The 23,695-nt window shown below is 47.7% G+C and overlaps 1 protein-coding gene across 1 annotated transcript; it reads left to right on the top strand.

Moving 5' to 3' along the window:
* Positions 1-17,663: 17,663 nt before the first annotated feature.
* On the top strand, positions 17,664-18,602 carry OR2C1 (olfactory receptor family 2 subfamily C member 1). The gene has a single exon (XM_002722769.2). It carries the CDS (start codon positions 17,664-17,666, stop codon positions 18,600-18,602), a length of 939 nt encoding a protein of 312 aa, XP_002722815.1.
* Positions 18,603-23,695: the final 5,093 nt, after the last annotated feature.

Raw genomic sequence — 23,695 nt, 5'->3', positions numbered from 1 at the left:
ACCCGAGTCGCCTGCTACGTGACCAGGAGCTTGATTGGATGAAGGCGCGTGATCCCCTTTATGGTTGGACAAGGAACGCATGGACTGTGCGTGATCAGGCACCCGACTGGAGCGCCGCCGCATGGACTGTAGTATGGACTAAGCTTGCATTACATGCTTCTGCAATGATATACTATATAAGCCGTTCGTGAAATAGTAACGGGAGCTTCCCCTTTCTTTCGGAGCTCCCCTTGCTCAAGGGTTTCTCTTTCTATCCTGTTTAAATAAAAGTCTACTGAAGGCCGATAAGCTGGGAGCAGTGTCGTTCCTTTGCAGGCAAGGGAGCGACAATCTCAGACATGCGTTTGCATTATTATGGAGGCTTCCTCACATAGGTGCCATCAATTATTAACTCAGTCTTCAGCTCCTGTCCCCTCTCCAGAGGTTGGAGGTGGGCTGAAGCTTCCAAGCTCCTAATCATGGCTCGGTGTTTCGCACCATGCAGTTGTACTCTTGGGCATTTATCTCACAGAAATAAAAATTATAATCACACAGAAACCTATATAGAAATGTTCGTAACAGCCATATTCATAGTAACTGATAAGTGAAAACATTACAGATGTCCTTCAGAGAGCGACTGTTTTAACTGGTACGTTCACACCATAGTGTAGCACTCAGGAATACACATTCCATGTATCCACATTGATGCACGCATGTTGTATGGATGTTCAGTGATGGATGGATCTCCAGCGAATTATGCTGAGTAGTAAAAGCCAACACCAGAAGATTATGTACTGCATTACTACATTCATATTAATTTTTTAAATGATAAAAATGTATAAATAGCTAGTAAGCAATAAGGTAGGGGCAGGAGGTTGGTGGGGATGGTTATAATCAGGGTAACCTGAAGGATCCTTGTGTTGGTGGATTTATTTTTCTTCAAGATTTTATTTTGTTTATCTGAAAGGCCAAGTGACTCCTCCAGCCTTGTTTTGGAGATACAGAAAGAGAAAGAGAGGAAGGAAAGGGAAGGGGCACGTCTATCTGCTAATTCACTCCCCAAATGGTTGTAACAACTACATCAGGGACAGGATGAAGCAAGGATCCAGGAATTCCATCTGTGTTTCCCACATGTGAGTAGCAGGGGCATACTTGGGCTATCTTCTGCTATCTTCCCAGGCCTTTTAGAAGGAGGCTGGATCCAAAGAGGAACAGCCGGGATATGAACTGGTATTTGATGTGGGATGCTAGCATCACAAGCAGCGGGTTAATCTGTGGTGCCACATTGCCAACCCTGATGGATTTATTCTTTATCTTATGACTGTACAAATGTACACAGTAATAAAACTGTAGAGACTGAATTTGTGTGTAGGTGCACACAAGTAAGTCCAAGTAAAACTAGAGAAATCTGAATACAGCTGGTAGGTTGTATTCCAGGTTCCTGGCTATGAGAGTGTACTATAGTCCTTCAGATATTACCATTGATGGATAATGGCTAAAGGATACATGGGGTCTCTCTGAATTATTTCTTGTAACTTCATGTGAGTATACAATTTCTGCAGTACATTTTTAAATTTAAAGTGAGCAAAATTAATGAACACTTTGTCATACATGATATAAGATATAAAGTAGGAGCTGATGCAGGTTAAGCCAACATCCCATATAAGTACCAGTTTGAGTCCTGGCCGCTCTGCTTCCAATCCAGTTACCTGCTAATGCTCCTGGGAAAGCACTGGAAGATGGCCCAAGTGCTTGGACCTCTGCCACCCACAGGGGAGATCCAGATGGAGTTCCAGGCTTCTGGCTTCAGCCTGGCCCAGCCATGGCCATGGCCATTGCCATTGTGGCCACAGGGGAGTGAACCAATGGGTGGAAAATCAATCTCTTTCTCTCCTCCTTTTTTTTTTTTTTTGACAGGCAGAGTGGACAGTGAGAGAGAGATACGGAGAGAAAGGTCTTCCTTTGCCGTTGGTTCACCCTCCAATGGCCACTGTGGCCGGCGTCCTGCGGCCAGCGCACCGCGCTGATCCAAAGGCAGGAGCCAGGTGCTTATCCTTCTCTCTCATGAGGTGCAGGGCCCAAGTACTTGGGCCATCCTCCACTGCACTCCCTGGCCACAGCAGAGAGCTGGCCTGGAAGAGGGGCAACCGGGACAGAATCTGGCGCCCCGAGCGGGACTAGAACCCAGTGTGCTGGCGCCACAAGGCGGAGGATTAGCCTAGTGAGCCACGGTGCCGGCCTCTCTCCTCCTTTTAATCCTTTCTTCCCTCTATCTCTGTAACTTTGCCTTTCAAACAAATCAATCTAAATCTAATAGGATATTAAATAAGCTCATGAGAAATCATCCAGTGTCATCATCTATTAGCATGAAAATTAAAATCAAGATGATATATCTGTCATATGGCTAAAATTAAAAACATAATACCAAGTGGTAGCAAGAATTCAGAGCAACTGGGACTGTCAAACATTGCTGCCAGGAATATAGAGTGATGCTGACATTCTAGAAAGTGGCTTGCCATTTCCCTATTAAGTTAAAAAAAAAACATTTACAGGAATCATTAGGATCATTCTCCATCATTAATAACTGGGAAATATAAGAACATAAGATACCACTCAAAATAGCAAGCAAGCAAATCATAAGGATAACAGTATTTCAGAATTAACTAAATAGAGAAGACTCGGACATCTAAAAGGAACATTTTAATCCTGAAGGTCCCAAAAAAGATGGTGATAGCATGTCCTTGGATAGCATGATTTCACATGTAAAAGCCATCCTTCCCCACCACCACCAAATTAACCTGTAAATTCAATAAATTCTAATAAAATATAGGCAGTTATTTCCAAAGAACTCTACAAACATTCTAAAAATTTTACCAATAAATACAAATCTATAAATATCCATGTCAATTCTGGAAAAGAGGAATGAAGAGTAGGGGTTTGCCCCACAGATTTTAAGACACACTTCCAAGTCTTGGTCACAAAAAGTATATAATGCATGTATATGACAAGAGAAGAGCAAACCAGTGGTGAAGAATTGAGTTCAGTTCTGTCTGGGACATGTTACAGTCATGTCAACAGCCACAAGAGCAAATCACGAAGCACAAGAAGGAACTGAATCACATGTACAAGCAGGTCTCAATAAGATTAACAGCTGATTTGGTATCACAAACTATGGAGGCAAAAAGGCAATAGGACAACATTTCACTACTGTGATGAAAAAACCACCGTCAACTAGGAATCTGAATCTAGCAAAACTATCCTTGTATAATGAAGCAGAAATTAAGGCATTCACAGATAAACGAAATCTGAGAGTCTGTTGTTACTAGACCTGCCCTACAAGAAATACTGGCGGGAACCCTCAAGGCTGGAAGGAAGAATGCCAGACAGTAACTCAAAGCCGTGTGAAAAAAATATAGAGTACCAGTAAAGGCAATGATGTAGGTAAATGCAAACATCATTAGTCTCGAATCTGCGATGTGTTACTTCTCTCTTTTATCTATTTGATTGAAAAGACAAATGTATAAAGGCTAGCATTGTGGCGTAGCAATAAAGCTGCCACCCATGACACTGGCATCCCATACAGGAACCAGTTCACATCCCAGCTGCTCTGCTTCTGATCCAGCCTCCTGCTAATGGCCTAGGAAAAGCAGTGGAAGATGGCATAAGTACTTGGGTCCATGCCACCCATGTGGGAGATCTGGATAAAGCTCCTGGCTCCTGCCTGTGACATGGTCCAGGCTAGCTGTTGTGGCCATCTGGGGAGTGAACCCGTGGGTAGAAGATTCATTCTCTCTCTCTCTCTCTCTCCTTCTCTCTCCTCCTTCCCGCTCCCTCTCTGTAGCTCTGACTTTCAAGTAAATAAATCCTAAAAAAGATAAACGTGTAAAGCAATAATTGCAAATATAAGTTGAAGTATAGAAATGTTATCTGTTGACAGTAACCTAAAGGGAGGAGAAAAAACTACACAGGATCAAAGGAATGTTCAGTAACTATAATGTACTGAGAGGTTTTGTCCCCATAAAATTTATTTGTTGAAATCTAATCCCCAATGTGGTGATATTGGAAGGTAGTAGCTGTAGGAGAAAATTAGGTCATAAGATAGAACTCTCATGCACTGGATTAGTGCCATTATAAGTAGAGGCCAAAAGGGCCAGTGCCATGGCTCATTTGGTTAATCTTCCACCTGCGGCGCGGCATCCCATGTGGGCGCTGAGTTCTGGTCCCCACTGCTCCTCTTCCAGTCCAGCTCTCTGCTGTGGCCTGGGAGGGCAGTGAAGGATGGCCCAAGTGCTTGGGCCCCTGCACCCACATGGGAGACCAGGAGAAGCACCTGGCTCCTGGCTTTGGATGGCCACAGCAGCCATCTGGGGAGTGAACCAACGAAAGGAAGACCTTTCTCTCTGTCTCTCTCTCTCACTGTCTATAACTCTACTTGTCAAATTTTAAAAAAGAAGAAGAAGAGGCCAGAAAGCTAGCTTGTTCTCTCTCTCTCTCTCTCTCTCTCTCTCTCTCAACATTGAAGGACCCATTTTACTCAAGTGCTAATCATGTCAGCTCAAAAAAAAAAAAATCAGAATTTTCAGTTTTACCTTAGCAAATATTCAGTGTGACAGGTTTTGACTGACCAAAGTGATCATTTGTTTAAGACCCAGTGCCAGGTTAAACACACATATAACATATAGACAAGTTCTTCAAAAAGTTCATGGAAAATGCATATTATGAGAAAACGGTAGATTTCAAAATTGTTTGCAGCAATATAAACTTATATTTTAATTCCATTTTCCATAAGCTGCTCGATGCCCCTTTGTAATAGAGACTTGATTCAGTAAAGAGATATTATTCATGAGTTACTGAACTGCTGCTGGTGAATCATCTGCCCTGATCTTCCACTTTTCCTTGGGTGTATGTGTAGACTTTAGGACAACATTTTGTAGGGTAAAATAGTTTGTGTTGCCATACCTGCTCTCTACTTGCCAGTTCAAAGCTATTTAATTTTTGATTGGTAGCAATTTGGAATCAATCCCTTCAAGCCTCAATTTATGCTTTTGTAGAGTGAGTATAACACCTCTAACGTAATGCAGGTAGCTGCAATGAGTAGTGGAATGTTGAATAATGCTTCACACAGTGCCTGGCATATAGTGCGTGTTGGTAAATCTTTTACTTTTATTGTTAAAAATATGAATTTGGGAGTTGTGGAATCTTTTGTAGCTTAGTTTTGTTCTGCTATGAAAGAAAACGTTCTTGATATTTCTGAAAGTGCCCTGGGCTGTTCCTTGAGCTGCCAAACACACTTTGGACTTATCAGAACGTGTTTTCCCTGATAGCTGCCTCTCAAATGCCATCTTGTCACAGGGTAACACCCACTTCCTGTCACCCTCCATCCCTGTCCCCGTTTTTCTCCTTGCACTTGCCATCACCTGATACATATCTTGCTTTTTTTTTTTAAAGTGCTGTCTCTTTTTTTTTTTTTTTTTTTGACAGGCAGAGTGGACAGTGAGAGAGAGAGAGAGAAAGGTCTTCCTTTGCCGTTGGTTCACCCTCCAATAGCTGCCGTGGCCGGCGCACCATGCTGATCCGAAGGCAGGAGCCAGGTGCTTCTCCTGGTCTCCCATGGGGTGCAGGGCCCAAGCACTTGGGCCATCCTCCACTGCACTCCCTGGCCACAGCAGAGGGCTGGCCTGGAAGAGGGGCAACCAGGACAGAATCCGGCGCTCCAACCGGGACTAGAACCCGGTGTGCTGGCGCCACAAGGCGGAGGATCAGCCTATTAAGCCGCAGCGCCAGCCAAGTGCTGTCTCTTTCTAATCAATCTAGAAAGTCCCTGAGGGCAGGAGCTACATCTCAAGTGCCTGTGGTGGTGCCTGGAACATGGTGGGTGCCAGCCAGTGCTTACTGAATGAGTAACCGAGGAGGAGAAGGCGATCAGCCATGCAACGCAACACGGGAGAAGCAGGAAGGCCCAGGAGCTCAGAGGAGAGCCCCAGCACGTCCAGCTGCACTCTGAGGTCTGTTTGAGGCTGCAGACTGCCCTTCCCCCTCCACAGTCACAGGCCTGGCGCCCCCAGGGTCCCAGCAAAAGCAACTGGGACCTCAAACATCTTCCCCCGGCCCCCAATTCAGAATTTTTTTAAATGTCTAACTTAAAATTTTTATGATTTAAAAGATTTTAATGAGAATTTTCATTCCCCTTTACATGTCATTTACTCATTTATTTGAAATTCAGAGATGGGTCTGGCGCTGTGGTGTAGTAGACTAAGCCTCCGTCTGTGTTGCCAGCATCCCATATGGGCACTGGTTCAAGTCCTGGCTGCTCCACTTCTGATCCAGCTCTCTGTTTATGGCCTGGGAAATCAGCAGAAGATGGCCCAAGTGCTTGGGCCCCTGCACCCATGTTGGAGACCGGGAAGAAGCTCTTGGTTCCTGGCTTTCAATTGGCCCGGCTCTGGCCGTTGAGGACATTTGGGTAGTGAGCCAGCAGATGGAAGACCTTTCTTTCCATCTCATCCTCTCTGTCTGTAACTCTACCTCTCAAATAAATAAATAAAATCTTAAAAAAAAAAAAAAGTCAGACATAGAGAGATCTTCCATCTGCTGGTTCACTCCCCAAATGGCCACAATGCCCAGGCTGGGCCAGGCAGAAGCCAGGAGCCTAGAACTCCATTGGGGTCTCCTACACGAGTGGCAGGGGCCCAGGCGACCGGGCCTCATCTACTGCCTTTTCAGGAGCACCAGCAGGGAGCTGGGTCAGAAAAAGGGCAGCTGGGACCCCAGTTGGCTCTCCTACATGGGAATCCAGTGCTGCAAGCCGTGGATGAACCCATGTGCCACCATACCAACCGCAATTTTCATTTTAAAAATTATAAAGACGGAGCTGGTGCATGGTCATGGCATCGCTGAGTGTGGGCCACCAGCGCACAGGTTTCCTCACACGCTCTCTTGTGTCTGTGTGGTGTCAGGGTGCCACGTTTTGTGATCTCATCACTTGTTTTTCCACTCTGGCAAGCTTTTGTTGTTGGTTCTAAGTTTTGCTTAGGTCTTCCCAGGTCTCATCAAAAACTCATCTTTTTTAAAAAAGATTAATTTATTATTTATTTGAAAGAGTTACACACAGAGAGAAGGAAAGGCTGAGACAGAGAGAGATTGAGGTCTTCCATCCACTGTTTCATTCCCCAATTGGCCGCAACAGCTGGAGCTGTGCCAATCCGAAGCTGGGAGCCAGGAGCTTCTTCCAGGTCTCCCACGTGGGTGCAGGGGCCCAAGGACTTAGGCCACCTTCTACTGCTATCCTGGGCCATAGCAGAGAGCTGGATTGAAGTGGAGTAGCCGGGACTCAAACTGGTGCCCATAAGGGATGCTGGCACTTCAGGCCAGGGCTTTAGCCTGCTGTGCCACAGCGTCAGCCCCAGTAACTCTGACTTGCAAGTAAAAATAAATAAATCTTTAAAAAAATTATAAAGACAATGCATATTTATTGTGAGATGTCAAAAATACACAAAATCAAATGTTAACAAAACGTGAGAGGCCTCCCTGCCCTCCTGGGCCCCGTGTCCACTCCCGCTGTTGACCACATGCTGTTCTGTTCCCCCCCGACGTTCCTTCTGCACACAATCGCAGGCACCTGTGTAGACAGGCGTATGTGGTTTGTTCCTGGCTTCTGATGCACACTGTTGTGCAGCTGGGTTTTACCGCGTGCAGTATGCCTGAGCCAGGCTCTGTCAGAACCCACACAGGAGGCCCACAGTGGGTGTTGATCACCACATTGTTCCTGGCGGCTGAAAATGAAAGACGAGCTCTGTGTTTGTCCCTAATAAAATGTCTAAGTGAAATGTAACAATGCACAGTCAGCATCAGAAACACACAAAAACATCTAAAGCATTGACACACACAAAGCACTAGGCATTTTATAAGGATGTGCGTATGTCCAAACAGTCGTGTGCCACACACGTGAGGGAAGGTAGGTGCCTACAGGGGTCCACAGCAGGAGAGGGGAGACTGGGAATGAAGTGGGGAAAGGAAACAAATGATGCTGGCGTAAGAGGAGTCTTGCAGAGGGCAGCGATGGCTGCTCACCTTCCTGCCGACCGACTGGGAGGCTTGGCAGTTCCTGCCTGGCAGGGACGCTGGGGTCAAGGGGACCCCACTGCCGGGGCTCTGCCGCTCCTGGCGTTTGCCCCGGACCAGTTAATATCTCTCAGCCTTAGTCCTCTGTGGTAAAACAGGAGTGGTACCCACCTGGGGGGGCTGTGACCAGCACAGGGCACGAGCCCAGAGCAGCACTTAGGATCCTGCGAGACCTGGCGATGGCCCATGGGGCAGTGAGGGCCGGCCCGTCTTGTTCCCCTGGACTTGCCAGCGCTCCGCCCACTTAGTGACCATTTCTTGATGGACTTGTTTCCTCGGTCGGTGTTGGGGGTAATTCTCCCTCTAAGGACATCTAATGCCCCACCCAGGTTGCGGCTGTTAGGTGTTATTTAGTAGTAGCTGTGAATTATTGCTGCGCACGCAGCATGCCCGGGTGTCTAAGGCTCACGTGCCTGATTCAGGACCCCGTTCTCTCCCTCACCCACGAGAGCAGGAGCTCCAGAGATGACATCTCACAAGTGATGAGTCCAAAATTGTCACTTTCTCCAAATAGGAAGTGCAGAGACCCCTGGGGTCACCCTGCTTACCCCAGAGCAAGTCACGTGATCGCCCTGCCGAGCTGGGGGAGAAGACCACCCACCCCATGAGCCCTGTGAAACAGCTCAGTGAAGATGGGTAACATGTCAGGATCCTGGACAGGACGCAGCTATTCAGCTGGTAATTGTTTAAGGAATACACTGTGCTCATTAATAGTTCAGTTAGTAATCTGTGTTTGGAGAGAGTTCAAGTGTAAGGCCAGGTGGTTTCATAAGGGACAACTTCTTCCCTGTGTTCTGGTTGCAGTGGAGCTTGGTACTAATTGCTAGAGTTGGGGAGGGGGCAGGCAAAGATTCCCCTGCCCCCTTGGGCTCAGCAGAATCAATGAGAGAGAGAGAGAGAGAGAGAGAGAGAGAGAGAGAGGCCCCCCAGGCACAGCAGAGGGTCAGGACCAGTCCCACTATAAAAGTTCACAGCTCCAGTCCCTGGGCAGCAGGAGTGCAGTTATGCCTGCTCTCTGCCCTTGACCCACCAAGCACCAGGGACAGCGGCACAGATGCCAGGGGGAATCTGAGGTCAAAGGTGCAGTTCTAGAAGCAACCTTGACTTGCATTATTGGAGAACCCGGAGTAAAGGTGAGGAGGTAAAGAGGGAAAAAGATGGGAAACAAAGAGCAGATGGTGGAGAGGAGGGGAAGGGAGGGGTCAAATGGCTTCCTCCAGGCTTTGATCCTTGCTTTAGGAAGGGGCTGCACTAACCAAGTGTTAGAGCCGCAAGCCCGTGGATGTGGTTTCATGACCTTCTCCAGCAATAGGAGACAGGAAGGAAAAACGTTTGAAGTGCAAAGCAAGTTTCAAAACAACAGCGTTAAAATAATCCAAACAAGCGCACAGCCCAGCTCCTGTTTGGACACAGCACCCTGCCAGGGAACAGCGGCCCAGAGAAGAAGGGGTGCTCAGGGCAGGAGGCCATGGCAAAGCAATCTAAGAACACGTTCACTTCGGGGCGAGAGAATTTCAACATCCATGCATGTGTGGGGGCTTTAGAAAGCTCATGGAAATTGCATATTATAAAATTCATGCATGCATTTCAAAAAATTTTGTGCCCAAATAAGCTTATCTTTTATTTCTATTTTTTCTGCAAATATTTTAAGTCCACTTGAGTTGGCTGGTGTCCGTGGACTGGCCAGTCTCTAAGTCCACCTTTTTTCTCTCTTAGCAAATAATTTATCAACATTTTATTGCACTGGTATTTTTTTTTTTTGATAGGCAGAGTTAGACAGTGAGAGAGACAGAGAGATTGCGCTGGCATCTTTTAATGTGCAATCGCAGCTTCTTCTGCTTGTAATTAAATCTATTTTTTCCCCACAAGGCCAGCGTCTGTGCAGTGAGCACAGGTCTGTAAATCCCATCACAGCAGTGAAGACCTCAACTTTAAACATTTGTCTTCACACAAGTCTGACTTCTTGGCCATTCTGCATAGAACCTACTCCTCTCAAAATCTGAATTCTCCATCTACTTTTTAAAAGATTTATTTATTTATTTGAGAGATAGAGCCACAGATAGTGAGAGGGAGAGACAGAGAAAGATCTTCCGTCCGCTGGTTCACTCCCCAAATGGCCACAACGGCCCGTGCTGCAATGATCCGAAGCCAGGAGCCAGGAGCCTCCTCTGGTCTCCCACATGGGATGCTGGTGCTGCAGGCGGAGGATTAACCTACTGCGACATAGCGCCGGCCCCTCTCCATCTACCTTTATAAATGTCAGGCAGGTCAGGTAAGAATCCCTGGTAGGGCATTGCTAAAACAGCACACAGCAGAAACCTTACTCCCTGGCTCTTGCCAGAACATTCATTGCCGGTTTTGTTTTGTTTTGTTTTCTCTGTGGATAACTGCAAGGCGGCAGAACGTGGGGAGGGTGCAGCCTTGCCAGCCCTTGGGCGACATCTGTGCTTGGCATTCTGAGTGTGGGGTGTGGCATTTCTGAACTGACTTGATGCATTACCGTGCAGCTAGATTTGTTTTTTGTCTATGTTATAGGAGCCTGTGCTTGTTAGATCTGCCACCTGGGCCCATGGTCCCTTCAGCCAGGGTTCTTTCTCCGACTATAGAATCAGAAAAATGCATGTAAGGGAGCTTGTTGTCTTCCGTTGAACTGTTAAAGTCCCCTGTAAACAGCGTAGCGTCACTTACTACCACATTGCACCTGCTCCTCACACTTAACGTCTCAGAGCAATGGTGAAACTTGGGAATGCTTTACGAAGATTTATTGTTCATTTTGAAGTTTTTATTGATCATAAATCAATCTCTTGGGGCCAGCGCTGTGTTGTAGCGGATAAAGCTGCCACCTGCAGTGCTGGCATCCCATATGCGTGCCAGTTCAAGTCCCGGCTGCTTCTCTTCCATTCCAGCTCTCTGCTCATGCACCTGAGAAAGCAGTGGAAGATGGCCCAAGTCCTTGGGCCCCAGCACCCACATGAGAGACCTGGAGGAAGCTCCTGACTCCTGGCTTCAGATCGGCCGAGCTTCAGCCTTTACATCCATTTGGGGAGTGAATTCAGCAGATGGAAGATCTCTCTCTCTCTCTCTCTCTCTCTCTCTCTCTGTTTGTAACTCTGCCTCTCCTCTGTATCTCTGCCTTTCAAATAAATAAATAAATCTTTTAAAAAGAGAGAGAAAAACACATACAGCATCCTTAAAAAAAACAACCTCTTTTGAGATTCCAGCTCTCTCATCTCTAATTTTTTTTTTAAAGATCTACAGCTTCTGCTTGTGTCACTCTTTTTTCTTTCTTTCTTTCTTTCTTTTTTTTTTTTTTTGGTAAGATTTATTTATTTACTTCAAAGTCAGAGCTACAGAGAGGCAGATATAGAGAGAGAAAGAGAGAGAGAGGTCTTTTATCTGCTAGTTCACTCCCCAGATGGCTGCAACAGTCAGGGCTGAGCCGATCTGAAGCCAGGAGCCAGAAGCTTCTTCCGGGTCTCCCGTGTGGGTGCAGGGGCCCAAGGACTTGGGCCATCTTCTACTGCTTTTCCAGGCCATAGCAGAGAGCTGGATCAGAAGTGGAGCAGCCGGGACTCGAACCGGTTCCCATGTGGGATGCTGGCACTGCAGGCAGCAGCTTTACCCACTAAGCCACATTGCTGGCCCCTCACCTCTAATTCTTAAATTCTATGATTAGTGGAAAATTCCTATCACTTTTCAAAATACTTAAATCTTTCTGACTGGAAAGATTTTGATTGTATTCTTTTATTTCAAATATTCATTTTTATTTATTTGAAAGGGGAGTTAAAGAGAGAGAGGGAGAGATGGAGTGAGAGAGATCTTTTATCCAGTGGTTTCCTCTCCAAATGGCTGCAATGTCCAGCGCTGTGCCAGTTCAAAGCCAGGAGCCTGGAGCTTCTTCTGGGTCTCCCATGTGTGGCAGGGGCCCAAGCACTTGGACCATCTTCCACTACTTTCCTAGGTGATTATCAGGGAGCTGGATTGGGAGTGGAGCTGCTGGGTCTTGAACCAGCACCCATATGGGATGCCAATGTCACAAGTGGTGGCTTTACTTGCTCTGTGACAACACCTACCCCTTGATTGTACTGGAACTCAAATTTCATTATTTTATTTTCATTTCCATTTTAATAATATATTTTTAATACACTGCTTAAAATTTTTTTTGGATTTGTATTGCATTACAGTGTAAAGGGAAACCAAAGCACTCTTCTGAAATCCTATAATTATGTGTACTTAATGTTCGCTGGGTTTTTCCTCACGTTGTTTGCCTCTATAGAATCTGCAGGTTTACACTCTAGTGTACCTACTGCTTGAGTTATGGAATAGCCAGGGAAACTTCTGTTAACTGCATCTGGAGTGTCTAATTAGACACAACAGACATGTGTCCCTCTAGGCTTGCGTAGACAGCACACATTTAGCCTCGGTATAATCAGACGTCTGAGAAAAGGGACGGAGGCTAAAAGTAGTCAGTGAATGAATGTTTGTAATAAAACTTTTTTTTAGAAATTCCATGATTTTGCTCCCTTGCTTTGAAGGGTCGGTGTGGCATGCGGCTTGCTGAGCCCGGGGTCTCCTTGTTGGTGTCCTGTAATCGCCTCAGATTCTGTGTAAAATCCTCGGAGTCCTTTTTCACGTGAGATAAGGCGCAGGTTATCTCCTAATAGGAGTCCCATCTGGGGTCAGTTATAGCGCATACTTTACTACTTTACTACTTGCCCACCTGGATGGCTGGGGTTTGTTGTAACAGAGGACCTGGTGGCGCTGTGGCTCCCTGTGCTCACTGATGGTCATGGCATCGCTGAGTGTGGGCCACCAGCGCACGGGTTTCCTCACGCGCTCTCTGGTGTCTGTGTGGTGTCAGGGTGCCACGTTTTGTGATCTCATCACTTTTTTTCCCACTCTGGCAAGCTTTTGTTGTTGGTTCTAAGTTTTGCTTAGGTCTTCCGGGGTCTCATCAAAAACTCATCTTTTTTAAAAAAGATTAATTTATTGTTTATTTGAAAGAGTTACACACAGAGAGAAGGAGAGGTTGACAAAGAGAGAGAGATTGAGAGATTGAGAGAGATGGGGGGCGGGGTGTCTTCCATCCACTGGTTCATTCCCCAATTGGCCGCAATGGCTGGAGCTGTGCCAATCCGAAGCCAGGAGCCAGGAGCTTCTTCTGGATCTCCCATGTGTGTGCAGGGGCTGAAGGACCTGGGCCATCTGCTACTTCTCTCCCAGGCCAAAGCAGAGAGCTGCATCGGAAGTGGAGCAGCCGGGACATGAACTGGCACCCACATGGGATGCCGGCACTGCAGGTGGCGGCTTTACCTACTATGCCACAGGCCAGCCCTATCAAAAAACTCATCTTAAAAACTGTGGGCCGGCGCCGCAGCTCACTAGGCTAATCCTCCGCCTTGCGGCGCTGGCACACCAGGTTCTAGTCCCGGTTGGAGCGCCGGATTCTGTCCTGGTTGCCCCTCTTCCAGGCCAGCTCTCTGCTGTGGCCAGGGAGTGCAGTGGAGGATGGCCCAAGTGCTTGGGCCCTGCACCCCATGGGAGACCAGGAAAAGCACCTGGCTCCTGCCATCGGATCAGCATGGTGCGCCGGCCGCGGCGGCCATTGGAGGGTGAACCAACGGCAAAGGAAGACCTTTCTCTCTGTCTCTCTCTCTCACTGTCCACTCTGTCTGTCAAAAAATAATAAATAAAAAAAATTAAAAAAAAAAAAACAAAACAAAACCGTGGTCCTTCAGAGGCCTCACGTGCTAGCACTTTCAGGGGTTAATTAGCTGAGACACAGAAACCATTTGTCGCATTCCCAGGCAGTGACTTGGAAAAGGAGATCTCTTGTTTTTCAAACCATTTGGCCGCTGTAAGAAGCTGCTGGTCACAGAATGCAGGTCCAGTTAACTGTGGTCCTGTTGGCAGCCCTTGGCGTGAGGCCACAGGGACGGTCACTGCCGCAGTCCTGCCGTATTTACAGCCTGCGTAAAAATATCACCCGGAGCACCTCGCGCTCTGTTGTCTTCTTTGATGAACTCCAAATATGGCACTGCCTCTCTTGGGGCAGGGGAGTTAACAAGACATCCACTCCCAAGTTAAAAGCATTCACAAGATCATCGGCAATGAGTCGTCTCACTTTCTGTGCTTCGATGAAATAATCCCCGTGGTTTTTGTTTTTTTTTTTAAGATGTATTTATTTATTTGAAAGGCAGAGTTACAGAGAGGCAGAGAGAGAGAAAGAGATCTTCCATCCGCTGGTTCACTCCCCAAATGGCCACAATGGCTGGAGTTGCACCGTTCTGAAGCCAGGAGCCAGGAGCTTCTTTAGGATTTGCCACATGGGTGCAGCAGCCCAAGGACCTGGGCCATCTTCCACTGCCTTCCCAGACCACAGCGGAGAGCTAGATGGGAAGTGGAGCAGCCAGGACTCGACCCAGCACCCATATGGGATGCAGGCACTGCAGGTGGCAGCTCTTACCTGCTTTGCTACAGCGCCGGCTCCTGGTCTTCTTTATAAGACAGAGACATTTCTGACAGCTCTGTGGGTACAATCTGGCCTTGTTTCAGTGCTGCAAAAGCTTCTCCAGGGTCTGGCCCAGCACGGTCCTTGTGTCCAGCTTAGCACCCCAGGGGCCAGGTGATGAGGAGGAAAATCCGAGGTCAGCGGCCACTGCCAGGATTGCTTGGGTGCAGCCAACTTGGCTCATCCCAAATTTCATTATTTTATTATTTATTTATTTATTGACAGGCAGAGTGGATAGTGAGAGAGAGAGAGACAGAGAGAAAGGTCTTCCTTTTGCCGTTGGTTCACCCTCCAATGGCCACCGCGGCAGGCGCGCTGCGGCTGATCCGAAGGCAGGAGCCTGGTGCTTCTCCTGGTCTCCCATGGGGTGCAGGGCCCAAGCACTTGGGCCATCCTCCACTGCACTCCCAGGCCATAGCAGAGACCTGGCCTGGAAGAGGGGCAACCGGGACAGAATCTGGCACCCCAACCGGGACTAGAACCCGGTGTGCCGGTGCCACTAGGTGGAGGATTAGCCTATTGAGCTGTGGCGCCGGCCAAATTTCATTATTTTAGACAAAGTTTATTTTTTATGATTTTGTCTGCCTTAATGCTACAATATTATTATATTTGATTCCTTTCAAATCATCAAGAAAATATTAATTTATACTTATATTCAAGATAGAAATTAAGATATTGAGAATATCACTATCAGCATTTCTCAAATGAAGATTTTAAATTAAAACACACTTAAATAATTTTCTACTAGAACCATGAATGCAGGATTAGTTCTGATTATTTAAAGATTTATTTGAAATAGTAACAGAGAGAGAAGGTAAGACAGAGAGAGATCTTCCATCTGCTGGTTCATTCCCCAAATCCCTGCAATGGCCAGGACTGGGCCACATGGAAGCCAGAATCCCAAACTCAGCCCAGATCTCCCAGGTGGGTGGAGGGACCCAAGAGCTTGAGCCATCACCTACTACCTTCCAGGATGTGCATTGGCAGGAAGTTGGATCAGAGGTAGAGGCGGGGCTTGACCCTGGCTGCCCTGACATGTGCCACAGGTGTGCCAAAGGCAGCGTAACCCACTGTGCTACAGTGCTCACCGCTTTGTCTTTTTATGATTCCTTTTCTAGTCATGGCCAGGCTAACAGTACAGCGAGGCTGGAATTCTCACACAATTGGAGCCTTCACTTTTCACTGGATTCTCACAGAACACACACCCGTGTCCGGGGGGTAGCAATCTTCAGGACAGAAGAAAGCCAGTCCAAAGTGACAGATTTGTGGTGGCGAATGCGTGCGTGGCCAGTGGAGACTGTTAAGTGCAGGGGAGAAACCGGCGGGAAGCTGGGAGAGTTGGGCAATTGCGACATCCGGGTCCCAGTCTTGCCCACGTGGGAACTGTCTGTGCACCACGTGTGCGACTCCCAAACAAGCAGTCCTCCACCGTGTGCTCCCACTCCTCAGCCGCGCTGTAAGTGGCACGTCCCTTCTGGGCTGAGAGTCCAGCGTTGCTCTCTCGAGACTCTTCCTGAGATGCAAGCGTGTCTGGGTGCACGTCACCCCCTCAGATGGCGAGAGATCAGGGAGAGAGGGAGAGGTCCTTCCAGGGAGAACCGGCCGGCGGAGCAGCTGAGCTGCAAATGCTGGACTGTGAAGCTGCAGCCGTGCTGACCTGAGGCGGGGGCCGAGCTCAGGCCAGGAAGCTCGCTGCTCCCAAGTAGTCCTTGCCTGGTATATCAGAACCAGCTGTGCACACTGACCTACCTCCCTTGAGCAGCATCCCCCAGGGGCCTGGATTCCTGCAGGCATGCCACGGTCAGAAGGAGGCAGACTTCCCTGCCAGTCTTCAGCATCCAGATCAGGACAAGTGACCCGAGGACCATTTCTGTTTTCTTCTCAGGCACATTTGTGTATTCAAGAAGAGGAGGATGGCCTTAGTTTATGATCTTTGGAAAAATCTAGGTGTTGGCTAAGGCAAAAAGATGGTAAAATTGACCTGGCATTAACAAGAGCTAGTTTTTTATTTGTGACAAGTTAAGAACTATTCTGTTGTTTGGAGCTGAGTGCAGTAGTCACTGCCCCCCGAAAGATCTGGGATCTCCACCAAAATACTCTGGTTTCCCTTCCTAGCTATGGATACCCATCCATTGGCTTACCCCCTTTGTGGCTAACCCCTGCTTTCATCTATACTAATTAGGGTTCATATGAAGTTTTGTTTGTCTTCCATTTATCTCCTCCTCACTCCCATGCTCACATCTTCTGTATTTGGTGACTACATCTGTGTTCACTTATTCCGGTCTTTCCATACTTTTATAGGCTCATTGTGTCTTTCTTCACACTTCTTCCCAGTAAGGAGTTTTCATTCGAGAGGGGAGAGATGTGAAAGGCTGGGAAGGGAATTTATCAGAAATTCTGGGGAGCTTTTTAAAAATACAGTATGTCTGCTCCTGTCTTCCCTGAGTTTATCCAAATAAATGATAAACTGGGGAAATTTATTTTGGGTATTTCTTTAAAAAAAAAAAGATTTATTTGTTTATTTGAAAGGGAGAGAGAGAGAGAATCTTCGATACATTGGTTCACTGGCCGGAGGTGGGTCAATGTGAAGCTAGGAGCTTTGTCCAGATCTCCCACGTAGGTGCAGGGGCCAAAGCACTTGGGCCATCTTCCACTGCTCACCCAGGCACATTGGCAGGAAGCTGGGTAGGAAGTAGAGCAGCTGGGACTTGAACTGGTGCCTGTGATAGGGATAGGGATGATAGCCCTGCAGGAAGAGGCTTAACCTACGCCACATGTGATTCAACTCCCTCTGTCCTGTCTTCATAAAGCCCATCCTTCAGTTCTTGCTGGCTCGTGTTTCCAATTCTGATGGAATAACGTTCCCTTCATTGGTAAGTGGCAGTAGTTGGGATCACAGTGAATGTCTGTGATCACCAACATTAATTTGGCACTTGCCTGATAACTACTGCACCTTTCCTGAGTCAGAGCCACCTCACCCAATAGCCTCTTCCCTTGTCTTTCTCCCAGGAATTGTCTCTGAACAGATTCTCCTAATTGAAGCCAACCCGCAATGGAAGGGGCCAGCAACAAATCCCTGGGGGGCTTCATCCTGCTGGGTATCTCTGGCCATCCCCAGCTGGAGATGGTCTTTTTCGTGGTCATCCTCTTCTCTTACATGCTGACCCTAGGTGGGAACTCGGCCATCATCCTGCTCTCCCGCCTGGATGCCCGGCTCCACACACCCATGTACTTCTTCCTCAGCAACCTCTCTTGCCTGGACCTTGCCTTTACTACTAGCTCAGTCCCCCAGATGCTGATCAACTTCTGGGGACCAGACAAGACCATCAGCTATGGCGGCTGTGTGACTCAGCTCTATGTTTTCCTTTGGCTAGGGGCTACTGAGTGCATCCTGCTTGTGGTGATGGCTTTTGACCGCTATGTGGCCGTCTGTCGGCCCCTGCACTACACCACCATCATGAATCCTCGGCGCTGCTGGCTGCTGGCTGCTGTGGCCTGGTTGGGTGGCTTGGGCAACTCTGTGATCCAGTCAACATTCACTCTTCAGCTTCCATTCTGCGGGCACCAGAGCGTGGACGGCTTCCTGTGTGAGGTGCCTGCCATGATCAAACTGGCCTGTGGAGACACAAGTCTCAACGAGGCCGTGCTCAATGGTGTCTGCACCTTCTTCACTGCCATCCCACTGAGCATCATTGTGATCTCCTACTGCTACATCGCGCAGGCCGTGCTGCACATCCGCTCAGCGGAGGGGCGGCGGAAGGCCTTTAACACGTGCCTCTCCCATCTCGTGGTGGTGTTTCTCTTCTACGGCTCAGCCATCTATGGGTATCTGCTTCCAGCTAAGAGCAGCAACCAGGACCAGGGCAAGTTCATTTCCCTCTTCTACTCCGTGGTCACACCCATGGTGAACCCTCTCATCTACACGCTAAGGAACAAGGAAGTGAAGGGGGCTCTGAGAAGGCTCCTGAGGGTAGGAAGCGAAGCCAGCTGAGAGAAGAATCTTGCATTGTTGATTGCATCTTCGTCTCTATGTTTTTTTCCTCATTATTAACTTTGCTAGCCAGGTGAGCATGAGGAGGACTAACTCTGCTAAAACCAAGGCTTGTTCTTGACAACCCTAAGCTGGTGGGATATGGTGAGTGTTATTTCTAACGTTCTATTCTCATTTACCAAAAATTCTGTGGCCTAGCCAGTAGGACAGACGTGTGTTGTCAAAGCCTCAGCGGTGACAGACCTAGCGCAGGTCTCACTGTCTGTCGTCCACAGGTTATTTTCAGATGTTACATTTCTATAGAATTCTGTACTCGTCTCAAGAAAGCATCTCCACTTTCACTTTCTTATGTATTGAGATTATAATTACATCAAATCAAGCTAGACTTATTAATTTCATAACAAAGAACCAAATAATTTATCTCTGAATTCCATCCATAAGCTTTGTTCATCTCTGTCTCTTCTCCCCAGTAGTCTTTCTATCCATTCTCCCATACAGCTATCTTCTGTCATCTTGTTTATCCCTGTGTCTCCACCCCAGTTTCTCTTCTGCCCAATTTCATGTTTAATAAGAAGTGGTAGGCCAGGCCAGTTTCAGTTTGATTCTATCTAAAAGGGTCCTTTGCTATAGCTTTATTTGGGTCCTCCCTCCTGAAAGTCCCAGCCATCAGGTTTGGCACAAGCATTGGGTATTCCAGCATGGCTGGTGGATTATGAAGTGCCCTTGTTTGAGGGCCTACAAAAGGTCCTTCATCCATCAAGCATGACTCTGCCTTGGGGCTTGGCTTTCACTCCTGTAATTCCTGGAACCCAGCAGTGAGTCCAGCACACAGCGACTTCATCTTGGAGCTCACCTATGGGACTCCAAATGCCAACATATCATTCTGTACCTTGCTAGGATTGACAAAGCAGTCTCCATCTGCCACCGCATTCCACGTGCTGTTTCCCTAGACAGAGAAGCTAGGCAGAGATGGGAAGGTTGCTTGGCAGGTACACTACCAGAGAAAAGGAAACCAGCAGGTTTTAGATCCAGTGTCCAAAGGGTCTTTGGCTAACACTGGACAAACAATAAGTTTTCCCCTTTCCCTATTTCCATAATTCCTTCCAAAGAAATCTGACCTTATTGTCCCATCCCAAGTTTTGTTTCTGGTTGCAAGGTCCTGACCTGCTTTCTGTAATTTCTTGGTCAGCGGTACTGGACTATGTCTCCAGGGCTGACCAACTGCTAGCATTATTGTGGTCCACACAAGTCCAGAGTCTTGCGGACTCAATATTTTTAGTGATCTCTGCACTCACAATTGGATCAAATTCTCAGCAGTTAGGCTCACAGTGACCAAGCTCTTAAAGCCCATACACAAGTTTTAACCAAAATTCAATCCCTGTCCCACATGCCAAATCCAAATCACAAATAGGAAGGTTGAGGGTAAAGGAAAGAGAAGGTTGAATCTGCTGCTACCTGAGGAGGTGGCAGATTCTGAGTCTCAGGAAGGGCCACCCTCTTAGTAAGGATGGTCTGGGGCTTTTACAGAAGCTGCTGAGGGTGGCACTGTGGCACCATAGGTTAATCCCATATGGGCGCTGGTTCGGGTCCCAGCAGCTCCTCTTCTAATCCAGCTCTCTGCTGTGGCCCGGGATGGCAGTGGTTGGGCCCCTGCACCTCTGGGAGACCAGGAAGAAGCACCTGGCTCCTGGCTTTGGATCGGCGCAACTCCAGCCATTGCAGCCATTTGGGGAGTGAACCAGCGGAAGGAAGACCTTTCTCTCTGTCTCTCCTTCTCACTGTCTGTAACTCTACCTTTCAAAAAAAAAAAAAAAAAAAAAAAAGCCGCTGAGCCAGGGGCTGAAGCTGGCTGTGCGCCTGATAACAGTGTATCCCTGATGTCAGCACAGTTCCTTGGAGAACTTGCTGGGTGGCTTGACGTTAGCATTGGCGAATGGAGGTATCAGGATGTTCGGGGCTGACGCTGTGGCGCAGTAGGTTAATCCTCCGCCTGCGGCGTCAGCATCCCATATGGTCTCTGGTTCTAGTCCTGGCTGCTCCTTTTCCGATCCAGCTCTCTGCTATGGCCTGGGAAAGCAGTAGAAGATGGCCCAAGTCCTTGGGCCCCTGCACCCACACAGGAGACCAGGAAGAAGCACCTGGAACGGCGCAGCTCTGGCCGTTGTGGCCATTTGGGGAGTGAACCAACGGACTTTCTCTCTCCCTCTCACTGTCTGTAACTCTACCTCTCAAATAAATAAAATAAAATAAAAAAAAGAAATTGCAACATGATTGATTAGGATGGCGCCCACTCAGCCTGGAACCCATGCTTGCTGTGCTCTTAGCTGTCCGTTCCCCTTTTCGTTCCATTACAATAAATTGAAGCCTCCCGTCACGCTGGCCAGGGAGGACCGGTTACTTTGAAGCTCCAGCTGACTTTCCCCAGGCCTGTTTCTGGAATCTACAAGCCCACATTATTTATCTCTTTAGACAGACTTAGTCTTGGGCTCAGTTGTTTTCTTTTGTTCATCAATATATGAAAAGGAAAAGGAAGATGTACGCATGTGGTTACATAAACGGGCATCAAAAAGTTCATGGAGGGCCCAGCGCTGTGGTGTAGCAGGTAAGGCTGCTGCCTGCAGCGTTAGCATCCCATATGGGCGCCAGTTCGAGACCCGGCTGCTCCCCTTCCTATCCAGCTCTCTGCTATGGCCTGGGAAAATAGTAGAAGATGGCCCAAGTCCTTGGGCCCCTGCACCCGTGTGGGAGACCCAGAGGGAGTTTCTGGTTCCTGACTTCAGATCGGCACAGCTCTGGCCATTGTGGCCAATTGGGGAGTGAACCAGCGAATGGAAGACCTCTCTCTCTCTCTCTCTCTCTCTCTCTGCCTCTTCTTCTCTGTCTGTGTAACTCTGACTTTCAAGTAAAATAAATAATCTTTAAAAAAAAAAGTTCATGGAAAGATTTAGTTAAAAAATAAGTTTATTTTGCATTTTTTCATGATACACTTTTCCACGAAATTTTTGAAGACCTCTCTTGTAAAACCAGAATGATCATTGCTTAATTTATGAGAGCAGTAACTGCCAGTGAGATTGGACAGTCATATCTTACAATCAGTTCGTTTAGGTTGAGAGCTAACTTGGAGGAAAATAGGCACCCTGTGCACACTGTGGAGTCCCACAACGCCTCCCTGTGGAAAGCATGGGACACTGGTAAATGAACGTAGATGCGGGAGTGGTGAGCGGCAGGAATCCAAAGGGGCAAGAAGCGAGTCTACAGGGAAGTGAGTGCTTCGTGGAGATCACTGTAGCATAACCAGAACACTCACATGTACGGTTCATTCTCAATAGCGTATACGAAACAAAGTCAAACACGGAAGAAAAAGCAATTAAATATGAGAAAAATCTCCTTGTTATTAGGGGTTTTGAACTTTAGTTCTAGGGTTCCACAGTAAAAGGATGTTTGTGCCTTACTCAGAAATGAATCCAGAAAATGAAAAACCAAACAACCCCTGAGGTCTATGTTAGGTTCACAACCTCAGTGGTAGGGGGATGCTCGTGCTGGTTAGTGTTTAGGTGCGGAGGAGCCCATCTCGGAGAGCCCGTCACAGAGTCTGTCCAGACCCTATAATCTGCCCTGTGAGTGGTTGGAGGCTGCGTGAATACCGGAATCAAGTGGCCAAACTTTGGACCTGCCAGTGACGAGAGTCACTCCCTCTCCTGGCTCTTTAGCTCTCAGGCTGAATTCCATGGTTGTGATTGGAAGAGGTGGAGTGAATGAGTCAGTGAGAAATAGAACTGAAAAGTGGCCTTGGCTGGATGTGCTCAAATTCCTGAGCTATAGACTAGAGATTAATTTGGAGGCTCCAGTAGTGGTTTGCTGAAAGGGGCGTTTGTTTGATTAGATCAGTGATGGCCCTTTGTGCTGGGGGCTTACCTTGTGCTAAGCTGTCTATGTGAATCAGTTCACGGCATCATTTTTTTTTTTTAACAGGCAGAGTGGACAGTGAGAGAGAGAGACAGACAGAAAGGTCTTCCTTTGCCGTTGGTTCACCCTCCAATGCCTGCCACAGCCGGCGCACTGCGGCCGGCGCACTGCGGCCGGCGCACCGCGCTGATCCGATGGCAGGAGCCAGGAGCCAGGTGCTTCTCCTGGTCTCCCATGGGGTGCAAGGCCCAAGCACTTGGGCCATCCTCCACTGCACTCCCTGGCCACAGCAGAGAGCTGGCCTGGAAGAGGGGCAACCGGGACAGAATCCGGCACCCCGACCGGGACTAGAACCTGGTGTGCCGCAAGGCGGAAGATTAGCCTAGTGAGCCGGGGCGCCGGCTAGTTCACGGCATCTTCACAACAACCTGTGAGGCAAGCACTGTTACTGCACCCACTTGAAGATGAGGACGTTGGAGCCTAAGAGGGAACTTGCTCAAGATCATACAGTGGTAGGGCTGGGAATCAAACATAAACACGCTTGACTCTAAAACTGGTGAGTTTTCTTTTTTGAAACAATCACAAATTTACATAAAAGTTGGAAGCATGTTCAAAGCCTCCCCCATCACCAGCCCAAATCGCTTGAGAGTAAGTTGGCAACCTGATATCTTTGGGTGCATTACAAGGACAAAGGACATTTTCCTACAGACTCACAATGTAACTATCAAGATTAGGAAATGAACCCTAACATATTACACATGTAATCCACAGACCCGCTTCTGCCAGCTGTCCCAGCACGGACTTTCACAGCAAAAGGATTCAGTTCAGACTCACACTTCGCATTTCCTTGTCGCATCTCTTCTGCTTCGCTTCTGTAGGTCTGAAATGGATCCTCGCTCTCTTGATTTCAATAAAGCTTGTTAGCCAGTTATTTTGTAGAACAGCTCATGCTTCCTCGCATTTAGAGTCAGTTATTTATCTCTGGCAAGAGCACCACGGAGGAGACGTTGCATTCTTGCTGTGGCCTATCAGGAGGTGTGTGCTTCAATGCATTCTGGTATTAATGATGTTATTTGATCACCAAGCGAAGGTGGTGTAGGCCAGGCTTTCCCACTGTTTCCCCTTTGTAATTAGTAGGTCTTTTTATGAGGAAGTACTTTGAAACTATCTAAATACCTTGTTATGCA

This window comes from Oryctolagus cuniculus, chromosome 19 (genome assembly GCF_964237555.1).
Source record: "Oryctolagus cuniculus chromosome 19, mOryCun1.1, whole genome shotgun sequence".
Classification (NCBI taxonomy): domain Eukaryota; kingdom Metazoa; phylum Chordata; class Mammalia; order Lagomorpha; family Leporidae; genus Oryctolagus; species Oryctolagus cuniculus.
Note: the sequence above shows the minus strand (reverse complement) of the source record. Positions and strands in the feature narration are given on the sequence as shown.

Coding starts and splice junctions, on each gene's coding strand:
- OR2C1 (XM_002722769.2), top strand. CDS start 17,664: ATGGAAGGGGCCAGCAACAAATCCCTGGGGGGCTTCATCCTGCTGGGT.